The sequence below is a fragment of the Hibiscus syriacus genome, unplaced genomic scaffold (assembly GCF_006381635.1).
Source record: "Hibiscus syriacus cultivar Baekdansim isolate YM2019G1 unplaced genomic scaffold, ASM638163v2 tig00111330_pilon, whole genome shotgun sequence".
Lineage (NCBI taxonomy): Eukaryota > Viridiplantae > Streptophyta > Magnoliopsida > Malvales > Malvaceae > Hibiscus > Hibiscus syriacus.
The window spans coordinates 2,142,052-2,163,902 of NW_024063059.1; the positions used below are offsets into that span (position 1 = coordinate 2,142,052).

Consider the following 21,851-nt stretch of genomic DNA (forward strand, 5'->3'; position numbering starts at 1 on the left):
AATTGGTGCCAATAAAAGTATTGTAGGGTTTTCAAGCTTTCTCTCTTTTTCTTGAGCTCCTGTTAATTTTTATACTTTATCATTATGATCGGAGACTACAGTAATTTTAATGGTGGTGATCGACTGTGGAAATTTATTTTTTTTAAATTTTATTATATTATATCTATATTTTTTTTGTTTTTTATTTTAATGATTATGTCTTTTGATACGTTTTATATTATTTTGTTATCATTTTTATTTATTATTTTCTTATGGTTAAAGTTGATATCGTTACGACTAATTAAAATAATATTTATTTGTTATCATGTTGATCTTCTCTGTTTTGTACCATTAGATTGAATTTGGATACACGATTTGTGTTCGTGGATAATTTTCTCACGTCGTTCAATTCTGATTTACGATTTTTTGGTGGTCTTTCAATAATTTAATTTCTTTTTTGTTCGTTTATCGATGTGGTCATAAATATTCATATCTAATTTTTTATTCAAGTTTATTAAGTTATATTTTTTAACAATTTTCTTGTATGGTCTATGTGTGAACTTAAATAATTAGTTTTTTGTGTTAATAATTATATGAAAATGTTATTATTATATGTTTAATTTATGATTGCAATTATAAATTTTTTATTATAATTTAATTATTTTTTATTTTCAATAAAATATTTTTCTGATAGAAAGCTGCTAGTTTTATTAAAAATAGAAAATATTCAGAATTACAATGAAAATGTACAAGAATAACTGTAAACTAAATATAATTAGGACATTTTCCTATAATCATTAAAACAAAAACTAGCCACCTAGATAATATAAACACTAAAAAAGGAAAATGTTAAAAAAACCTAACGAGAAAACTCGAATAAAATAAAGATACGAGCAAATATGACGACATCGACAAATGAACCACAAAATGGCATAAAACTACTGAAAGACCACTGACAAATCACAAATTAGAGTCGAGCAACGTGAGAAAATTATCCAGCGAAACGCGTATCCAAATCAATCCGATGGTCCAAAACAGAGAAAATCAGTATGAAAACAAATAAGCGTCATCTTGGTCAGTCGTGGCTATGTCAAATTCCAACCTTGAGAAAAAGATAAACGAAAACAACGACCAAACTACCGAAAACTACCAAAAGACAGAGAAAAATATCACAAAGACAGATATAAACTTGCCGCAAAGACAAAGACAAATGTGTATGTCGCAACCATCTTTCGGTTGGGCCCAGAATTGAGCATCGACTTGAATAAATGGGTTAGAGTTGCCACCGATTATTTTTAAAAAAATTAAGGTTGATCGGACACGATCTTACCTGATCTGCGTCTTACCAGAAATATGTCAGATTCGGGAGTCGGTTACAGTCAAGGAAGGATTAGCACCTTTGAACTGTCCTTTCGGTACCATTTAATTTGTCCGTTGTCTTAATTGCGAAAATTTAAAATTAAAATTAAAATTTGAAAACTCGATTCAAATTACTTACCTTCGATTGATTAAAGTTGTCCCTAACAAGCCAAAAGAAATATTAAATTGCAAAATATATAAATAAAAAAAGAGAAAAAATAAAAAAGAAATAAATAAATAAAGATAAATAAAATTGAGAAGAATATTAAAATAAAAAGAGAAATAAAATAAAAAAGTTAAAATTTTGAAAGTAAAAAAAAAAATAAAAAAGGGTAAGAAAATAAATGTTAATAAAAATAAAAAACTGAAAAATAAATAAATACATAAATAGATGAAAATCAAAGGATCAAATTAATTAAATTGGAATCTATGGACTGAAATTAATACTAAAAATGAACTGCAAGAGAAATAAACAAAATTAGGGGGATAATTCACAAAATATAAAAAATATAAACAAGGATTAAATTGAATAAATTGAAAATTCAGAGGTAAAATTGAAACAGGTGACCAAAATGAATTACACTTCAACACTTAAGGGACTAAAAAAATAATTTAACTATTAGCTAATTACATATAGGTCCCTCGACTATAAATAACCCTAAATCAAAAAAACTCATTTTAATCCAAAACCTCAAAAAAAAACTTTCTCCCAAAACACTCTCAGCCCTTCCCCTAACTGGCATTTTCTGACTGCCTTTGTGGCTGTTGGATCGGGTAGCCAGATCCAACGATCCTCATGCATGCGGTGCCCTTGTTGAACGTGTAATCCTAATTTTCGAGTTTAGCTCTCAACCAGGTTTGCTGGGTATTCGGGCTTGACCCGATCTCGGCTTGTTGGGTCAGGCACGCCCAGACTTGGACCCTTATTGGACCTTAAACAAAACAAAAAAAATCAGAGAAAGAATAGGAAAAAAGGGAAAAATATATTAATAAAATAAAACAAATAATATTAATATAATATATAATAAAAATAAAAATAATTTTTAAAACTATATATTATATACGATTTTAAAAAATATTTTCAAAACCATATAATATATATATTTTCAAAAATATTTTTCAAAACTATATATTATATACATTTTCAAAAATATTTTCCAAAACTATATATTATATATATTTTCAAAATATTTTTCAAAACTATATATTATATACATTTTCAAAAATATTTTCCAAAACTATATATTATATATATTTTTAAAAACTATATATTATATATATTTTTAAAATATTTTTAAAAACTATATTTAGTTATATTTTTTTAACAATTTTCTTGTATGGTCTATGTGTGAACTTAAATAATTAGCTTTTTGTGTTAATAATTATAGGAAAATGTTATTATTATATGTTTAATTTATGATTGTAGTTATAAATTTTATTATAATTTAATTATTTTTTATTTTCAATAAAATATTTTTCTGATAGAAAGTCGCTAGTTTTATTAAAAATAGAAAATATCCAGAATTACAATGAAAATGTGCAAGAATAACTATAAACTAAATATAATTAGGACATTTTCCTATAATCATTGATACAAAAACTAGCCACATAAATCATATAAACACCAAAAAGGAAAATGTTAAAAACCTAACGAGAAAACTCGAATAAAATAAAGATATGAGCAAATATGTTTGCATCGACAAACAAACCACAAAATGAAATAAAACTACTGAAAGACCACTGACAAATCACAAATTAGAGTCGAGCGACGTGAGAAAATTATCTAGCAAAATGCGTATCCAAATCAATCTGATGTTCCAAAGCAAATAAAATCAGTATGATAACAAATAAGCGTCATCTTGGTCAGTCGTGGCGAAGTCAAATTCCAATAATGAGAAAAAGATAAACGAAAACAACGACCAAACTACCGAAAACTACCAAAAGATAGAGAAAAACATATCACAAAGACAGAGATAAACGTGCCGCAAAGACAAAGATAAACGTGTCACAAAGACAAAATTATTCATATTAAAAAAACTAAAGAAGAAACAATAAGAAGATAACTGACAATATTAATATCGATATCGTCCTCAGTTAAAAAAATAAAAAAATAAATTTGATTTATAGAAAATAAGACGCACTTTAAAGAGAGAGAAAAAAAGAGAGAACAACTAAGGTTTTCACTTGTTTTCAAAAAAATTAACTAATCGTCTTGTAAAAACACTGTTGCGAAATACGACTATCGGATAGAGCAAAATCGCAACTGATAATTTGAAAAAATAAAAAAAAGATAAAGAAGACACAAATTTTATGTGGAAAACCCCTAAATAATATAGGGTACAAACCACAGGCAAAGATAGAAGAATTTTACTATGAGAAAATATGAATTACAACTTCTCACGATCTAACAAGGAGAAAACAATAACAATTCTCTCTTGATAAAAAGGAGAAAACAACTCTCAAGAAAACTCTCTAAATTCTCTAGTATTGGGAGAAAGCTAGAATGATTTGGGATGATTTTAAAGCTAAATAGGTTAGGGTATTTATAGTTCAAGCTGAATGACTAATCTTGTAAATTCCCTAAAGTACAGGGACTAAATTTGGTAATTTTTCCTTACCAAATTTTCAACAAAATCAGTTGCTTTTGACGACTGCACCATTCGGTGCATTAATGCACCGGAAAAAACTTTGACTTTCAACAATCTCCCACTTAAAGATTTGATTGGAACAATCATATCTTCACACCATTCTTTCTACCTTGTACCTTCATGTTGCTTACGTTTCTATCAGGCCACAAGAAAATCGACACCAAGTAAATTTATCACCATTGATCGCCTTTTTCATGAAATCTGCTATGTTGTCTTTGGTATGGATTTTCTACATATCTATCGTCCCTTCTTCCACCTTTTCACGAATGAAATGGTACTGAACTTGTATGTGCTTTGTCCTTGAATGAAATGTTGGATTCCTTGCTAGATGCAGGGCACTTTGACTGTTACAAAACAAATAGACATACTCTTAATTATGCCCAAGCTCCTCCAATAGCATCTTCAACCAAATTGCTTCTTTACTGACTTATGTAGCTGCTACATATTCTACCTCTGTTGTGGATGTAGCCACAACTGACTGCAATTTTGAAACCCAGCTTACAGCTCCACCAACAATTTTGAACACATATCCTGTAGTAGATTTGCTTTAATCCAAATCCACTGCATAGTCAGAATCAACATACCCATTGATAAGTAAATTTGATCCTCCGTAACATAATGCAACATTTGAGATCTCTTTGATGTATCTCAAGATCCTCTTTACTATATTCAAATGCTCTTTTCCTGGATTCTTCATGTACCGACTTACCATTCGGAGGTATATTTCCAGATCTACGTTGTTGGGTGACTTTTTAGGTAAAACTATGACCGAATCTAGGTTGTGGGAAAAAGGGGCTTCATTTTGGTGTAGTTTGGCATTTTTCGGCCACCGTAGGTGGTGGTCAGCGACGGAAATCGGTGCATGAACATGGTGGCCAGCCGGTGAACGGCTATCCCTCCAGTGAGGGATTTTAGAGAGAGTTGAGAGCTTATCTCTCTATGATAGGGAAGCTTAAAGAGAGAAATGAGAGGCTTTGCCCTCTTTGGGTTAGTTTTAGGGTTTCAATACCTTCCCCGAATGATGTTGTTTTGGGGAGGGATTGGATGTGTAAATATAAATATGGATAAATTATACCCGTGGTCCCTGTAACTTTGTAATCTTCTAATTTGGTCATTGAAAGCATGATTTTGTGCATCTTAATTTATTTTTTACATTTTATTTTATTATGTTTTTGGTCACTGCTATATATAAATATATATATTTTATGGCAAATACCATGTTTAGTCCCTCATATTTTAATAGTTTATATTTTGATCCCTATTAATAATATCTATATTTTGTAATGTTTCGAATTAAGGCTACAATTTTTATTATTTTATAATCTATTCCTTAAACATTAATATTTTAAATAATTATAGGATTATTTAAACTTATAATACTTAACATATTAAGTATTTGCATTAGTAATTTTAAATAATTTTATTTGTATAATTTAGTAATTAAATTAAATATAAATTTATAATTTATTGCAAAGACAAATTAATTAATAAACACCGATATTAATTTTGGGCGTTATGGGGGTGCTAATTGATGTAGGCTGATCTACACGCTTTGGTGGAAGAGAGTAGATAACCTTATTGTGTCCCGATCTAGGATTGATAAGTACTGATGTCATTGAATTATAAGCTTGGGCTGCAATAAAGATAAGAAAGAAATATGATTAATATTGGAATAATAAATGGAATAATAAGATAAATGATGAAAAGAAAGAATATAGATAGAGATGGTTGCGAAATTGATGGTCTTGATGGATGAAGTTGATGGTGTGTTGATGATGAAATGGAGATGGTGTTGTTGTTGTATCTCAAGCACACCAAAAAGGAAACAATGCTAGGAAGCACAATCCCGATCTTCACAAACTTGCTTGAGGGGTGGTAGAAGTGTCTTCAACATTATGCTTTATATACGAGAAGAGAAATTATACTTGCATGGTGAACATTATGGCAGCTATTTGTCAAAAGGTACCTCTTGAAGTTGTAATTATTCACGAAAAGGTACGATTTCACAAATTTTAACTTAGGACATATTTGAAGTGTCCTAAGTGGTGATGATAATGGTGTAGCTCCCCATCTGAAATGAGGTTATCTTGTAGCTCAAATCTTCAGCTCAATCCTGCTATGAGCTCACGGGCCTCCGGATAACGTTTCACCAATGGTTCCTTATGCTCTCCTAAACGTCCCTATGTGAGTTTCCTTGTTGTTACATGCTCCATTTAGCTCCAATACAACACCCAAGTGTTGGCTGAATATGCCTACATACATAATATAAGGAAATAAATTAAGTATTTAAACTTATATAATGTATATAATATAAGAATGTGAACTATAATATATAATAATAACTTATATCTCATATATTAATGAATAAGTTATTATCATAATAACTATAGATATAATATATATATATATATATGGAAATAACTATATTATAACATATGAAATAAGCATATTTATGTATAAAGTTAGAAAGTTTCTTCCCTTGAAAGGTTGGAATAGCCATTGTAAACATGATGTTGAATTGGTTCACATTATCCTCCCTTTCTTTTAATCGATTTGTCCTCAAATTGAAAGGTCTTATTTTCCTAGTGTCCTTCCATTCAATAAGTACCTTTATGAAAAAGGTTCATATCCTTTGAAAGAATGCTTTGGAAGTTCTTGATCTGAAAAGAAAGAAAACTTTCATAAGTAAAATTGTGATCAAACATAATTAAAGTTAAGAAATACTTCCTGTTAAATGTATGTTCGAAGTTCATGTCTATTGAAGACATTTTGCTTTGAACGTTTGTGCCCTTTTGCATTCCAAAAATCATGTCCCTTTGTCCTTCCATAGATGTATGCGTTGATTCATGAAAGGTGATGACTCTTGGAATGGTGATGTCCTTATAGTCTTCATAAGTCACGTCCATTGGATGAAGAATCGCCTCCCTTTGCTTGTCATTATTCGTACCTCTTGGCCCTCGAAATGTCACATCCTTTAGTTCCCCAAATTGATGAATTGTGTCGCTTGGATTATCCTACAAATCAAAGGAAATTTATGCATTTTCAAGGCTAGAAAAATCTTCATCGACCTTGCGTCTCGTCAATAAACATCTTTGTAACAAACACTTAGATGTATAAGCACTTGTTTTTGGACTAGTTTCCTCCTGGTTTGACTTCGATTTTCTTTTCGTCATGGCCTCAACACTTTGTTTCATCTTGATTTGATCAATTTGAACTTGTTTAAGCGTCAATGGTGTTAAGATAATCTTCTTCTCTCTATGGTTGAACGAATATTGATTGGTAAAACAATCATGGATGGTCATTCTATCATATTGCCATGGTCTTGCATGGAGTAAATGGATAGCATGCATAGGAACAACATCGCACATAACCTCGTCCTTGTACTTTCCAATTGAAAAAGGAACCATCACCTGTTTGTTGACATTAAGTTCTCCTCATTCATCAAGCCATTATAGTTTGTAGGGATTTGGATGCTTCAACGTTTTCAAGCCCAAATTCTCCACCATGATGGTACGTGCCATATTGGTACAACTCCCTCCGTCTATGATCATGAAACACACCTTTTCATTCACATGGCATCGGGTATGAAAGATGTTTTCCCGTTGTACAATGTCCTCTACTACTTGAGCACTCAGACTTCTTTTAACCACTAGGGCTTCGCCTTCCACGGAAGTAGAGGTGCACAAAAAATCCGAATATCCGATTTTGTGCAAAAAATATCCGAAACTGGATTTGGGAAAAACCGGTTTTTTTAAACCGGATCGAATATTTTAAAACCGGATAATATAACCGGTTTGGGAACAAATTGGACGACCGGTTTTTTTACTGAATTAAAAATCCGTTTGAAAAAAACCGGTTAAAAAACCGATTTTTTATCCGAAAAAACCGGTATGGATTTAAAAAATTAGCCGTTAATATAACCGTTGGGGGGTTTTTGTGACCATTTTGTGACCCTTTTTTTCTAAAAAAATTACCATTTTACCACCCTAAACATGTATAAATATGTTAGGGATGTATTTTGTTGATTACAACTTTCTCAAATCTTATTACACAACACCTAAATATCTCTCAAATTTTATTTTTGTAATTTTTTGTTCATCATGGCTACAAGTAACACGGCTGAAACTTCTGTCGGGGGAAACCTTGAAGTCGTGAGAGTGATCGAACACACTTGAACTTGGAAGTTTTTAAGTATTTCAATTATCGTAAACTTTGTTGCAATTGATGATGATGTAATTTTAATAATATTAAAATCGGTTTTTTTTATTTCTGGTTTTTTTAAAAACTTTTTTTTTTTCAAACCGAAACCGGTTACACCGTCCGGCCCTCCAAACCGGTTAGGATCCGAACCGTTTTTTTTATAAACCAATTTTTTGGCTAGGTGAAAAAATCGGATCGGTTTTTATCCGATCCGGATCAGATTTAAATATGACTTTGTGTATGTTTACACGGGAGCACCAATTTCGGCTTCTTCCTCAACTTCTGTTGGTGGTGCTTCTTCTTGATCGTTCAGGGGTCTCTTTTCCTCGACTATCCTTGTTGAGTTGGGGAGCACTTGATGATTCGGCCTTTTCCTTGGTAGGAGTAGGAGTAGACTTCTTCAAATTGTTAGGACTCCATCTTGAAGGTGTAGGCATGGTAATACGAGATATAGATCTTCTCCTTAATTGCCTCTCTATTTTCATAGCCATTTGCACCATTTCATCAATCTCTATATAATGGTACAACTCCAGTGTGTTGGCAATTTTGGAATTGAGTCCGGCAAGAAATCTAGCCATGGTTGCTTCACGATCCTCCTCAATATTGACTCGGATCATTGCCACTTCCATCTCCTTATAGTAATCCTCCACACTTCCTTGGCCTTGTTTAAGGTTCTGCAATTTCTAAAACATGTCCAGGTGATAATGAGAAGGAATGAAACGTTTACGCATGATACCTTTCATTTCAAGCTATGTTGAGATTGGTCTTTCTCCATTCCTCCTTCTGGTAATAATAGTTGATCCCACCATATCAAAGCATAATCAACAAACTCCATGGCTACCAATCTCACTTTCTTGCGTTCGAAATAGTTGTGGCAACTAAAAACATGTTCCACCTTGCTTTCCCATTCAAGATAGGCTTCAGGATAAGTTTTTCCTTAGAATTGAGGAATTTTGATTTTGATGTTGCTCATATTATCTTCAACATTGGCATGCCTAGGTCCTTGTATGAATGCTGGTTTTTCATCATCATATTGGTCTAGGACATCATTTTCTGGAAGAGGTTGTTGCCTCCAAGGAGTATCATTATTCCAAGCGTGGGGTTGATCTTGTCTTTGGTCTAGTTTATCATGAAGAGCATCAAATTCTGTCCGAAACATTCTCATCATTTCTCCAATGAATACTTACATTTGCAAGTTTGGTTGACATGTATTTCCTTTAGGAATTTGAGACATGTTAGTAAATAAATAAAACAAAAGTAAACCTTACCAACACACTCCCAAAGCCTCTCAAGTTCACTCCAAAGAAATGATAAGATCACTCCACACAACACTCATGTTTACTATTGGGAATATAATTTTGGCTTTTAACAATTCCCCTTCTGATCTCACTCTCTCAATTTGCCTTTTTCCACTCAATTTCTCTTGCTAAGTCCTTTGAAGAACTTACTCAAGATTAGAACAAGTTAATTTTTTCCTTGTGTGTGTCGGCTGTAAATAAGGTTATGGTAGAAAGGAATAGAAGAAATGAAAAGGTAGAAGAAAAGATTTAAGGTATTAAACGAAGGAAATGGTTGAAGACAAGGAAAATGAAATGATAGAAAGGAAGAGATGGTTTACAATTCAAGAAATAACACTTACTGCAACCTTTCTCAAGAAACAATAAGATTATATTCTCTTAGTGCATATAGGCCTCTTTGATGTACAAGCAATGGTAGAGCACTTTCCTTGGCTTGCTTTTTTTTAATTGCTTCTTTTTCTTTTCTTCTTTTTCTTTTTTCTTTTTGTACTCCAAATTTGATGTAGGAGTCTTTTTCTTTTGCTTTGCACACCAATGACACTTTTGTTGTCAATCCAACTATGCTTTGATACCACTTGATGTAGGCTAATCTACACGCTTTGGTGGAAGAGAGTAGATAGCCTTATTATGTCCCGATCTAGGATTGACAAGTACTGATGTCCTTGAATTATAAGCTTGGGCTGCAATAAAGATAAGAAAGAAATATGATTAATATTGGAATAATAAATGGAATAATAAGATAAATGATGAAAAGAAAGAATAGGGATAGAGATGGCTGCGAAATTGATGGTCTTGATGGATGAAGTTGATGGTGTTGATGATGAAATGGAGATGGTGTTGTTGTTGTATCTCAAGCACGCCAAAGTGGAAACAATGCTAGGAAGCACAATCCCGATCTTCAGAAACTTGCTTGAGGGGTGGTAGAAGTGTCTTCAACCCACTAGATATCAATATAAGAATTTAGGAATCAAAATGGAAGGAATGACGCCATAATTATATGAGTTATACTTGCTTAATCGATAAAGTTCACAAAAAACTTTGAAGAGAAATTAACTCACAATAGTATGTTTTATATATGAGATGAGATGAGTACAAATGAAGGAAAACCTCTCAATTTATAGGGAATGAGAGGGCTTGGCCGAATGGTTACATAGTGATTCGGCTAGGTACATGTCTCTATGGAAGTACCTAATGATTCAAGATGAAAGGAGAAGTCCCTTGGCTTGGTGTTGGTTTGGCTAACCCTTCATTAAGGGGCTTAATGTTTTGGCCAAAGGGTGGGGAAACATCTCCCTTGGCCGAATGGTGCATGCTTGTTCATCTTGGCGCCAATTTCCTCTCCTTGGCCGAATGGTGATGTGCCTCCTTATTCTTGGCGTCAAAGCTCTCATGTGCAAGGCATGTGGTGTGGTCGAATAGGCATGGAGCTCTATCTCATGTCCCTTGGTGATTTAAGCCTCCAATGGTTGCAATCTCTTCACCATCGTGCTCTTAGATGGAAAGGCATCTTCATGGGCAGTATCATTCATGAAAGGTCACAATGTTTGAAAAAGGTAACCCTTCATGTTTGAGCTACTTCGGGTGTGCATGAGCTGGAGGTGAGCTGGCCATATGTGAGTTGTAGCATGTTGAACATTATGGCAGCTCTTTATGAAAAGGTACCTCTTGAAGTGGCAACTATTCGCGAAAATGTACGATTTCACAAATTTTGACTTAGGACATATTTAAAGTGTCCTAAGTGGTGATGATGATGGTGTAGCTCCCCAGCTGAAATGAGGTCATCTTGTAGTTCAAATCTTCAGCTCAATCCAACTATGAGCTCACGGGCCTCCGGATAACTTTTCACAAATGGTTCCTTATGCTCTCCTTAACATCCCTATGTGAGTTTCCTTGCTGTTACATGCTCCATTTAGCTCCAATGCAACTCACAAGTGTTGGCCGAATATGCCTACATACATAACATAAGGAAATAAATTAAGTATTATAATGTGTATAATATAAGAATGTGAACTATAGTATATAATAATAACTTATATCTAATATATTAATGAATAAGTTATTATCATAATAACTATATATATATATATATATATATGAAAATAACTATATTATAACATATGAAATAAGCATCTTTATGTATAAAGTTAGAAAGTTTCTTCCCTTGAAAGGTTAGAATAACCATTGTAAACATGATGCTGAATTAGTTCAGATCACTAATCCTTCTCCATACGTAACCGATTCCCGAACTCATTCTCTGGTAAGCAGACCCTGTTGTGTTATTTTAATATTACTTAAGAATTTTATTAAAATAACATAATATTTGGTGACCAATCACACCTAAATAAATGATTGGTGGCGACTCTTCAAATTAGTGTTTTATCTGATTCAAGGAAGAAAAACACTTACTTTTTTCGAGACAGTTACACTTAGGTGTACTATTTGTTTTTTCGTCACCGGGCAATAAACGTCTCGACACCTGAACTATTCAATTTATCTACTTCAGCCAATAAATTTTGAAGTTTTTCAATTTAGTCTCTAACCTGGCATTGAGGATGTTACAAGTGGGCAGCACATAACTCTGACATATAATATATTTTAGGATTTCGCATAGCATCATAGTTAATGTCATGCATTGCAACTGGATGATGATACCAAGGTAAATCATGGTGAGGCATTTCAGGTTGAGGGTCTGTTTTTGCCCAAACATTTGGAGCATTCTGTAATCCTTAACATCGTGAAAGAACTGCCTCCCATACATCAACCCCAACATCCAAATCTTATCCCTCTAAAACAACCTAAAAAACATTGGACTCATCAACTAATGGTGTTTCGTCATCGTCTAGCAACAGAACAATATCTTCATCATCCACTCTAAATTCAACAAGGCTTTCACCGAACCGTCCAACAAGGTTACAATCACCATCACTTGCATCTGGTTAAGAGGGTCATGCTTCTTATGTTCTTCGAGCTGGTACTGATGAGGTCGGAATATCAGTTGCAATCGTGGTTTCGACGTACATCTCCACCATATTACTATTTGATGATTGATGAAGTCCAACCATAACAGCGACATCGTCATTATTATCAAGCTGGGCTTTTCCATATATGATTGGATTTGAGGAGATCAAGTGCCGATAACTTAAACATGAAACAGAAGCTCTAAGTTTTCTTTCAATTTTTTACTTCATTTGGCGATGAGATACATCTACAGGGAATATAATTATTGATGGGCCTATGTGACTTAAACACAACACCAACATCAATTTGTAGAATTTCTTCATTATAATGGACAATTGTGAAGAATTTGTTGCTCATTGTTTGAAATGTATTTGGATAGATGAAAGGAGTGTGTTGTGTAAGAGATTGAAGATGATGTACACTATTTTAAGATATGAAAAATTTTTAGCCGTTGTAACTCGTCACACGACGTGACGAGTTCTATTGAATTTTAAAAAAAATTGCCCGTTCAACAACGGTCACCCCAACAATCAAAAAATTCAAATTTATACCCGTTAGAACTCGTCACCCCAATGTGACGAGTTCTATTAGTATTAAAATAATTTTCTAAGCAATGTTTTTAACATTTTAAAAAAAATTATTTTTTGACTAGTCCCGTACAATATATTAAATATATTCGAGTTGTGAGACCCACGTGACACGGCCCATTAAAAAAATATATCTCATGGAACTCGTCATGCCGGCGTGACAAGTTTCATGTATACTGTAGCATTTGCCGTAGATCCTAAAATAAAATCCAAGTTGTCCTATTGGGCTAAATAATCGGCCCGCTTGGATTATTTCCCTAATTCTACCGAATTCCTCAGCTTAATTGTCCATATTTTTGTTCTGATCTGAAGTCTTCCATCGCCATTGCAAGCAAAGCTGACATCTGCTAGGCATGATCAGTTGACAGACGCTTTCAGTTTATTTAAAGGAAAGTAAATTTCTTAAGTAAAGAGCCTTGCAAAGGAAAGTTGTCGAGTGTTTATTAAGAGCTTTGAATTTCCTTGCACCTGCTATTTCAGTCTTCCAGCAGCAAGTCACCTTTAGAAAACTTTTTTTTTTTGGATGTCCATCTAATTTATTGGTTTAGTAAAGAAATATATTTTATTCTTTTTAGTTAAGCTGGAGCTCTTATGTATCATGTCCGAGTGGAGACAATAGTCAAAATATGTGATAAGCTGGAGCTCTTATGTATCATGTCCGAGTGGAGACAATAGTCAAAATATTTGGTGATGTTATTGCTCAAAAAACATTTGTGTTGGCTTATTCAATATTTTACCACCCCGAAGAGGCCTCCTGGCCTGTTTTATTGTAATATAGCCAAGAAGCCTACTAATGAGTATGGTTGTAGGATTTGTTTTAATTTGTAAATATACTGAATTAGTAAGGGATTTCATAATCTATGATCTTAGGGATCAACGTGCCAATCCGCAAAGAATTGAGCGATACTAATTCATCTCGAATGGGGCAGAGTTCCCTTTCTACACTCGAATTATTTCTCAAGGTTTTATAGGAGACCCTCTGAGATTTTGACAATAAGATGCCATTATGTCAAGTGTAGCAAGCTGTTGCTGTAAATTCATAATAACTGGTAAAAGATTTAAAATTCACGTGAACCTATGGCATTAACAACCTACTTCTACTCTCTACAAGTTTTAACCCTCAACATGTGTGGTAGCCATGCGCACAGATTGACCCAATTCTGAACCCCCCCCCCCCAAAAAAAAAAAAACCCTAAAAATCTCACATATGAAATAATCATTAAGAAAACAATAAAAAGGGAAAGGATCGGATTTGCTCCAATATTGCAAATAAAAGAACAAAATATGAGGCTGTAATCCAAGAAAGCTATCTCCAACAAATACAATCACAGGCAAACAACTATTTTGTGATTGCCGAGTCACTCATTGCTTACCCAACTCACCAGAACTCCCAAGTTTGGGTAAAACTGGAATTTTTTCCTTTTTCAGATCCATAAACTCGTTTTTTCAGACTCCGTTCGAGTTCAGATCAAAGCGAAAATCGTTTCCGAGTTGTGACGACGTAGAATAGAGTTATTTCCCCCCAAGAATTAGGATTTTTTTTCAAGTGTAGGGTTCGGGTATGTCGGCTGTGCGAAGATGGAGCGAGGGAATGTCATCGGATAATGTTAAGGGTTTGATTTTGGCTATTTCTTCAAGTTTATTTATTGGGGCAAGTTTAATCGTTTAGAAAAAAGTCGGTGCTTCTGGCGTCAGGGTAGGTACTGTAATTTATCAAAAATTTACTTCTTTTTTGATGATTTGATTTCGGATTTCGATTTTTCTTCTTTAATTGGAAATTTGCAATTAGGTTTTTAAATAACTTGAAGTGTTGTGGGATTCTGTGAATAATTGTTTTCGCAATTTAGAAAACGAATTTGAGTGAAGTGTTAGTGATGAATATTTATTTGACCTTTGAATTTAATTCATCAATGCGGGAATTAATCGATTTGAACTCTTGTCAGTTTAGCATGTAAGCTTGTATTTAGTAAATTAGTCTTCATGTTTTTCTTTTTCTTCATAAAATTATTCATTTCTGTCTATCAAATTGCACTGGCCTTTTCATATGCATCCTTTTGATCGTGGGTTTCAGTGTGATCTTTGATTGTATGTATCTTCTAACTTATTCGTTATGAATTGTTTACGAAATTCCTCAATCTGTCCAAGTTTCTGTATGCTGAAGTTTTGCATAATGTGGGACAGAAAGATACAATATATCTTTATTGAATGAAATAGACGAAAATGATATGTTTTTTATTTTTAAAATTCCAGATGATCTTTGGTATTGCATGTGTGTTTTGTTGCTATTGGACAGAGTTTTTTCTATTCACTATAATTCTGTGTTTATTGCATAAAATTTTCTGCTGCATTTGCAATTAGTTATGTATTTTATAATTTTTGTTTTATCTCAATTATTTAAAGAACGTTTGAATGTCTTTGTTATCAATATAATTTAGTGATTCTTCACCATTTCGTTATCAATATAATTTTTGAGGAGTTTTTATTGTTCTTATGCATGATGAGTCAAAATGACATTAGTTTTTCTGGTTCTTACACGGGAGTTGGAGGATATTCATACTTGCTTGAGCCACTTTGGTGGGCTGGCATGACAACAAATTAGTTTTATGGGTTTCTCATTGATAATTAACTCTAACTAATGGATTTTTTTTTCTTCCTATTTGGAGCCTATATCGTCTTTTTCCTTTTCTCATTCTTAACTTATTTTCCAAATATTATCCCTAAAAGCAGATGTTATAAAAGCTATGTTACACCAATTAACAATGTGGTATTCTTGTCAATAATATATCTTGCATCCATGATAAGATTTTCTTAGTTACATTGCATGCTTACACCTCAATGTTCAGGAAGTTATCCGCACATGATGTAATTGGCCGCTTGATGATACAATGTGCTCTGCAACCTGGCATCGCACTGGTTACTCTCTCTTTAAGTTGCACCTTCAAATTACATGAAGTACATTGATGTTGGGGACTTTTTCTTATTTATTTTTTTGGCACACGTGATCTTTTATCTCCTTTTTGCAGGTTAGACCTAAATTCTAACCCATTACAATGACCCATACATTACGAACCCGAAGCTCAACAACACAATCACAAATTTTTGGTAACCCTAGCTTTAGCCATCGCCTTGTTTTGGAGGCTTCTCATATTCCAACAGCTAAGATCCCACGTGAGAAGCCCCATCATCTCGTGGCATCCCCTCCACCATGCCACCACATCAGCAGCAACATTCGTGTGGTCCCTTTCACCCGAAGACACACAGAATGGTCCCCCATCCACGCGAAGCATCGAGCGATGGTCCCGAGCTTCCCCAACAGCTCTTGTGGTTCCTTCGACCACGCACTATGGTCCCAGCCCAGCTCCCTTTGCCAAGACAGCCTCCACAGTGGCCCTCGAATTCCTCATCAGCAATCACATGCAGAATACACAAAAGAAAAGAAAATTAGAGATTTTTTTCTTTCGACTGTACCAGAGGGAAATAAAACCCCAAAAAACAAACTTTGTAAGGGCTCCCATTTTTCTCTCTCAAAGAAAAGCATTGTAACAGGGGATCTTCTCCTATTCGAAAAAACAAAAGCAATAACACGACAAGAGCAGTTTCCAAGGTTTCTTTTCCATCTTATTTTCTAAGGTTTTTTTTAAACAAAAAAATAGAGTAAAAAGGGAGGTCAGTGAGTTTACCTTATTTTGTTTGGGTCCTCACTGGAGTCGTGGCCTTCGCGAGTTAGAGAATCAAAGCTTCATCAGTCGGGTTCGTCTTGGGGGTTTTGGTTTTTAGCGCTCGGTTGGGGTTTAGATGAGGAAAAGGGGTAGTTTCGCTTGGTCCTAGGTTGGGTTTAGGTTCGATGGCCACCGCTGGTGGTGGCCGATGGGAGGTGACAGATGCCGTTTTTGCGGAAGTTGTGGTTGTTTTGGAGTTTGGGTCGAGAGGAAAAGAAAGGGTTGAGAAAAAGGGAATAGAGGTGCTGAGAAAATTAATTTGACAAAAAAAAAAATAAATAAAATTGAGTAATTGTTGAAGTATGTTCAGTAATTACCAATGAAATTATTCAAATATTGCTATCTGTAAATAACGTGCCCATTTTAGTTTGGTCACACATCTTGGTTGGACTAAATGATGAAACTATTTTCCAGTTTTTTTTTTTCAAATTAATTCTTATCAATTTTATTTATTTTTTTGCCAAATTAATTTTCTCAGCACCTCAGTTTGCATTATATTTGGTCTTTTTCCTGTCATCTTTGGCGCTTTTGACTCAAGTAGCATGACCGCCGATCTTGTTATGTATGGTATTCATTCTAAGAACCCAATACATTCTCTTTTGCTCACCTGTTTAATTCAGCCCTTTGCTATGTCATTTTTATACTAATTCACATAACAATTCACCACCAAGCTATTCTCGTTTCTAGATTGTTGCATGAGTGCTAAACTATTTCTTTCTGAGGAAAAAAATGGTTTTTCAGTCCTCGTACATTTCATCAAAATAATAGTTGCACATTCATAATTTTGTAGAATCTCTCCAGTTATAATCTTTTGTTTTAGTTTCCTCTCTCCATCATTAATTTTTTCCCTAGAGAGGGTTAGTTCATGCATTTCATCAAAATAATTGTTGCACATTCACAAATTTATAGAATCTCTCCACTTTTATTCTTTTGTGTTATTTCCTCGTTGCATCATTTAAAATTTTCCTATAGAGGGTCCGACTTTATTGTTGATCGTCTTCTATTTCCCATTTTTATTTTATGTTATTTTTTTTATAGATTTTATTCTTTTGTGTTATTTATGTTCTTTTTTAGATTTTAGTTAACTTTGGAATGGGAACAGTAATCCTGATTTTCTTTACTAATCAAGAGAATATATTTCTTCCCCTTAAGTTCGATTTTTTAATTTTATATTAGAAGTCTAGAACAGTGGTAATTACGTGTCTTTTCTTGTTTGACATACCGCATGCAGGTACGTGGAGTTAGCTTTCCAGAGGTACCTGAACTTCCAAAATATCCTGAGAGGATATTGTTCTGTGGCTGGCGGCGTGATATTCATGATATGATTATGGTAACTTGCTTATTGTTCTGATCTATATACTATTATTTTCCAATATCCGTGTTGTTATATAATCTGCATACAAAGACACCAAGGGAATTTAGCACTGATGGAGCTTAAAAGGTGATGAAAGAAATTAAGAGATTGGAGTTTCTATTTCCTAGAAGATCCAGTCGCATCTTTCTTGATATGTGAACCGATGTTTAACTTTCAGGTTCTGGAGGCATTTCTCGCACCAGGTTCAGAACTGTGGATGTTTAACGAGGTTACAGAAAAAGAAAGAGAGACGAAATTGAATGATGGCGGACTTGATATTTCTGGATTGGAAAACATTAAACTTGTCCACCGCGAGGGAAATGCTGTCATTAGAAGGCACTTAGAAAGCCTTCCTTTGGAGACTTTTGATTCTGTAAGTTGTTATGTCCTCTCTCCGGACTCTCCCTTTTTTAGTTGCCATAACTCCAAGTACTTAATTTATGTGACCTGGCTCCAGTATTTAGTGTTACTGTTTCTTAAGCCTATTGTTTTAGTCACTTGCTCCGATCTTGAGTCAACTGATTACCAACTCTAAAGGACAGATTTTAATTCTTGCAGATGAGTCAATGGAGGACTCTGTAGTGCATTCGGACTCTGTAGTGCATTCGGACTCTAGATCTCTTGCCACCCTTCTCCTTATTCGAGACATACAGGCAAGTGTTTATGCTGTCTTTCGGATGATGCTAATGAACTAGCTGACCAAAATCCCTGATAACCTCGACTTCTTACCTCTTTTTATGCGAGTAGCACAAACTAGTTTTAATAAAATATGTACAAACGGGGATCTTTTAGCTTCTTGCCACCAGACTACCAAAACAGGGAATAATACGCAAAGCTGGGAATGTTAAAAGAGTATGAAATTAGTGATCAAGAGTTTTGGTTATCATCTTTATTGGGGCATAAACAATCGGTTGAGGTAGCATTAGGCTGCTTACATGTGTGATTCCCTACTCCTGACCATGACCGGTACAATTTGCTTCCTTTGTGGATTGCAGTCAAAACGTCTCCCCTACAAAGATACGAGATCGACTTCTTTACGGCCTGCTGGATTTTCTCACAGTTCCTGGATCCGTGAAATGCAGCAAGCTTCAGATAAATCAATAATCATTAGTGAAATTCTGGACTCTAGGACAAGGAACCTGGTTTCAGTTTCAAGAATCAGTGACTATGTGCTGTCAAATGAGCTTGTAAGTATGGCACTGGCACTGGTGGCCGAAGACAAGCAAATAAATCGTGTTTTTGAGGAGCTTTTTGCAGAGGAGGTAACTCTTGCACCCCTCTTTTTTGTGTTTGATGATATGGGATGTTTACGCAGAAGATCAAGTACTGTGTTGCATTCAAAATGAGAGCTGATATTTGCTGAGCCTTACTTTTGCAGGGGAATGAGATGTGTATCAAACCTGCAGAATTCTACTTATTTGACCAGGAAGAGCTATGCTTTTATGAAATATTGATTAGGGGTCACCAAAGAAAAGAAATTGTTATCGGCTATCGCCTCGCGAATTCCGAGCATGCAGTCATCAACCCTCCAAGGAAGTCGGAATTGAGAAAATGGTCTCTTGACGATGTTTTTGTTGTCATTGCGTCAGGTTCGTGAATGCAACGGAGAGGGTAACTTTCCTCTGCAATTGTGCTCCAACTGATCTTCCTCAATCCTTTATATATTCTCATTTGCATTTTCAACTGTAAGTAGAATTTTACTGAGAAAGATATATTCATGACACAAAGTTAGGTAGGAACCTTGATTCGCGGATTTAACCCGACAGTCATGTTCTGTTACGGTACCGATATTGTTGTCAAGAAAATGAGGGGTTTATTATTATTATTATTATTTTTAAATCGGAGCACTAGGTTTTCTTGCATTTTGATACACAATACGACACGGCAATGAACACCATTCACTGATTGATCGAACTATAAGAAAATGACAGTACCTCGTTTGTTCAAGACAAGACGGCTCTGGCCAATATGTAATCAATTAAGACATTTATTAATAACGCTGATAAATTAAGACGAGGTAAAAATGCATGTATGGCTCGTACAAAAACACCTTCTCCTCCAAAATTGCATGTCATCAAATTGAAATGTCCAACAAGTCGAGGACCAAATTGTCCATCATGAGAGCCGCCAGTGCGGAACAATTTGTGTCGTTGGTGGTGGAAAGAGGAAGAACCGGGAGGTTTTGGCAGTTGCAAATCTCGACCATGTAGCCATCAGGGTCATGGAAGATCAACTGCTCCACTTGAACCCCGCCTTCTTCCACCACCGCCGTCACGTACTCTATCCCCATCTCTTGCAGTTTTCTCATCACCTGCTTCATGTCGGAGCACTGGAATGATATAGGTGGTTGTCTTTGGGGTTTATCTTCTCTTTCTTTGTCGGCGCCACGCTTTCCGATTCCAGCAAATGTATCCCCATTCCATAGTTGAACAAATTTTTTTTATAAAAAAACCCCCCAAGAACATGCTCATTAAACTAAGAATAAAAATATATAAAAATTAAATCCGTAATTAAAAGATGGTAGAGAAAGCATACCAAGCTCCTTGAAAGTTGAAAGAAGAAGGGCGTTTGATGAGAACAAAGCCAAGAACATGCTCGTAAAACCTAACAGATCTGCTGACCGATTTACAAAATACAAACAAAAGAAACATGGTTCAAACACAACAAAGGCAGTGTTGTTTCTGAGTTTGAACAACACCTCTCTCCCACGCCTTCTCTCAATAGCTTATCACTTGAAACGTGGTTAAACTCATTCTATGAATACCCCTTTAATAGAGGCTTATAACCTCAGCGTGTCACAAAAAAGTTTAATTTTATCAAATGTCCTCAAATTATTTCTCAAATTATAAATCAATCCTATATGTCAACAAAATATTCTAATCAGCTGACGTGATAAATGCAAATTTAGATATGAGATGTAGGAAAATTTTCAATAAGTTGATCAAATGCCAAGTATATACGTGTTTATCACATGCATAATTTAAAATTAATAAACAAGTGTATTCAAATACATAAATTATTTATATAGTACATATATTTTCACCTTAAGCATGATATATAATTAAAATTGATATTAAATGTTGACTAATAATAACCGTCGTTTTGCTATCAAAATAATTCCGGCTTCTTAATAAATAGAAAGGAAAAGTAGTATAGAGAAGCAGGGTCGATCCACAAGGACTGTGGTGTTTCTGATTTAGTAAAATTTTTTCCTGATTTTAGAAGAATATAGAATTCTAGATGAAATTGAAAAGATAGAATAAAATAAAATAAAAAAGAAAATAATAAAATAATAAATAACGATTTAAAAATAGTAATAAAGATAAAAGATAGTTTTAAACTTAAAAAAAAGTATAATGAGATAAAAATTAAATAAACAAATAAAATAAATAAATTAGGATAAAGAAAACTTATGGTAAAAGCAGCCTCAGATTTCATCTTTGTCTCAAATTCATCGGATCATCGAAACAAATCTTTACTTCAAGATTCACGTCGATTACTACAAGAACAATTCCTCACTGCCGACTTGGATTATGTTGTTTCAATAATAACTAATTTCGATCTCCGTTTCCTCTTAGCAAACAATTTTGCTAAGTGTGTTCTCAAGAAGTTGAATGTGATTCAATAAGCCAATCCTTCTTCCAATGTTAACCATAACAATATCCAAACCAATGTTGAAAATCGTTTTGATTTGAAAAATAAGCCCATAAAACAAAGAGAAAAATCCGAAGCGATTTAAATGCCTTATA

At 34.1% G+C, this 21,851-nt stretch overlaps 2 protein-coding genes and 1 pseudogene across 2 annotated transcripts; 2 read left to right on the forward strand and 1 right to left on the reverse strand.

Moving 5' to 3' along the window:
* The first annotated feature begins 17,972 nt into the window (after positions 1 to 17,972).
* Positions 17,973 to 18,698, forward strand: LOC120158625 (ion channel POLLUX-like). The gene is made up of 3 exons (XM_039169442.1): positions 17,973 to 18,078; positions 18,281 to 18,475; positions 18,661 to 18,698. Exons 1-3 carry the CDS (start codon positions 17,974 to 17,976, stop codon positions 18,682 to 18,684), a joined length of 324 nt encoding a protein of 107 aa, XP_039025373.1. The 5' UTR covers position 17,973; the 3' UTR covers positions 18,685 to 18,698.
* Positions 18,699 to 19,061: 363 nt separating this feature from the next.
* LOC120158689 (ion channel DMI1-like) lies at positions 19,062 to 19,699 on the forward strand. The gene is made up of 2 exons (XM_039169485.1): positions 19,062 to 19,364; positions 19,481 to 19,699. The coding sequence occupies exons 1-2, from the start codon at positions 19,062 to 19,064 to the stop codon at positions 19,697 to 19,699; spliced, it is 522 nt and encodes a 173-aa protein (XP_039025416.1).
* A 345-nt stretch (positions 19,700 to 20,044) lies between these two features.
* Positions 20,045 to 20,827, reverse strand: LOC120158661 (annotated as a pseudogene).
* Positions 20,828 to 21,851: the final 1,024 nt, after the last annotated feature.

What these genes read in the sequence shown, in the direction of transcription:
- LOC120158689 (XM_039169485.1), top strand. Translation starts at nt 19,062, where the DNA reads ATGACCGGTACAATTTGCTTCCTTTGTGGATTGCAGTCAAAACGTCTC. An exon ending in AGGAGCTTTTTGCAGAGGAG is followed by an intron (nt 19,365 to 19,480) that starts GTAACTCTTGCA and finishes TTACTTTTGCAG; the next exon opens with GGGAATGAGATGTGTATCAA.
- LOC120158625 (XM_039169442.1), top strand. Translation starts at nt 17,974, where the DNA reads ATGCAGGTACGTGGAGTTAGCTTTCCAGAGGTACCTGAACTTCCAAAA. An exon ending in ATATTCATGATATGATTATG is followed by an intron (nt 18,079 to 18,280) that starts GTAACTTGCTTA and finishes TTTAACTTTCAG; the next exon opens with GTTCTGGAGGCATTTCTCGC. An exon ending in CTTTGGAGACTTTTGATTCT is followed by an intron (nt 18,476 to 18,660) that starts GTAAGTTGTTAT and finishes TAATTCTTGCAG; the next exon opens with ATGAGTCAATGGAGGACTCT.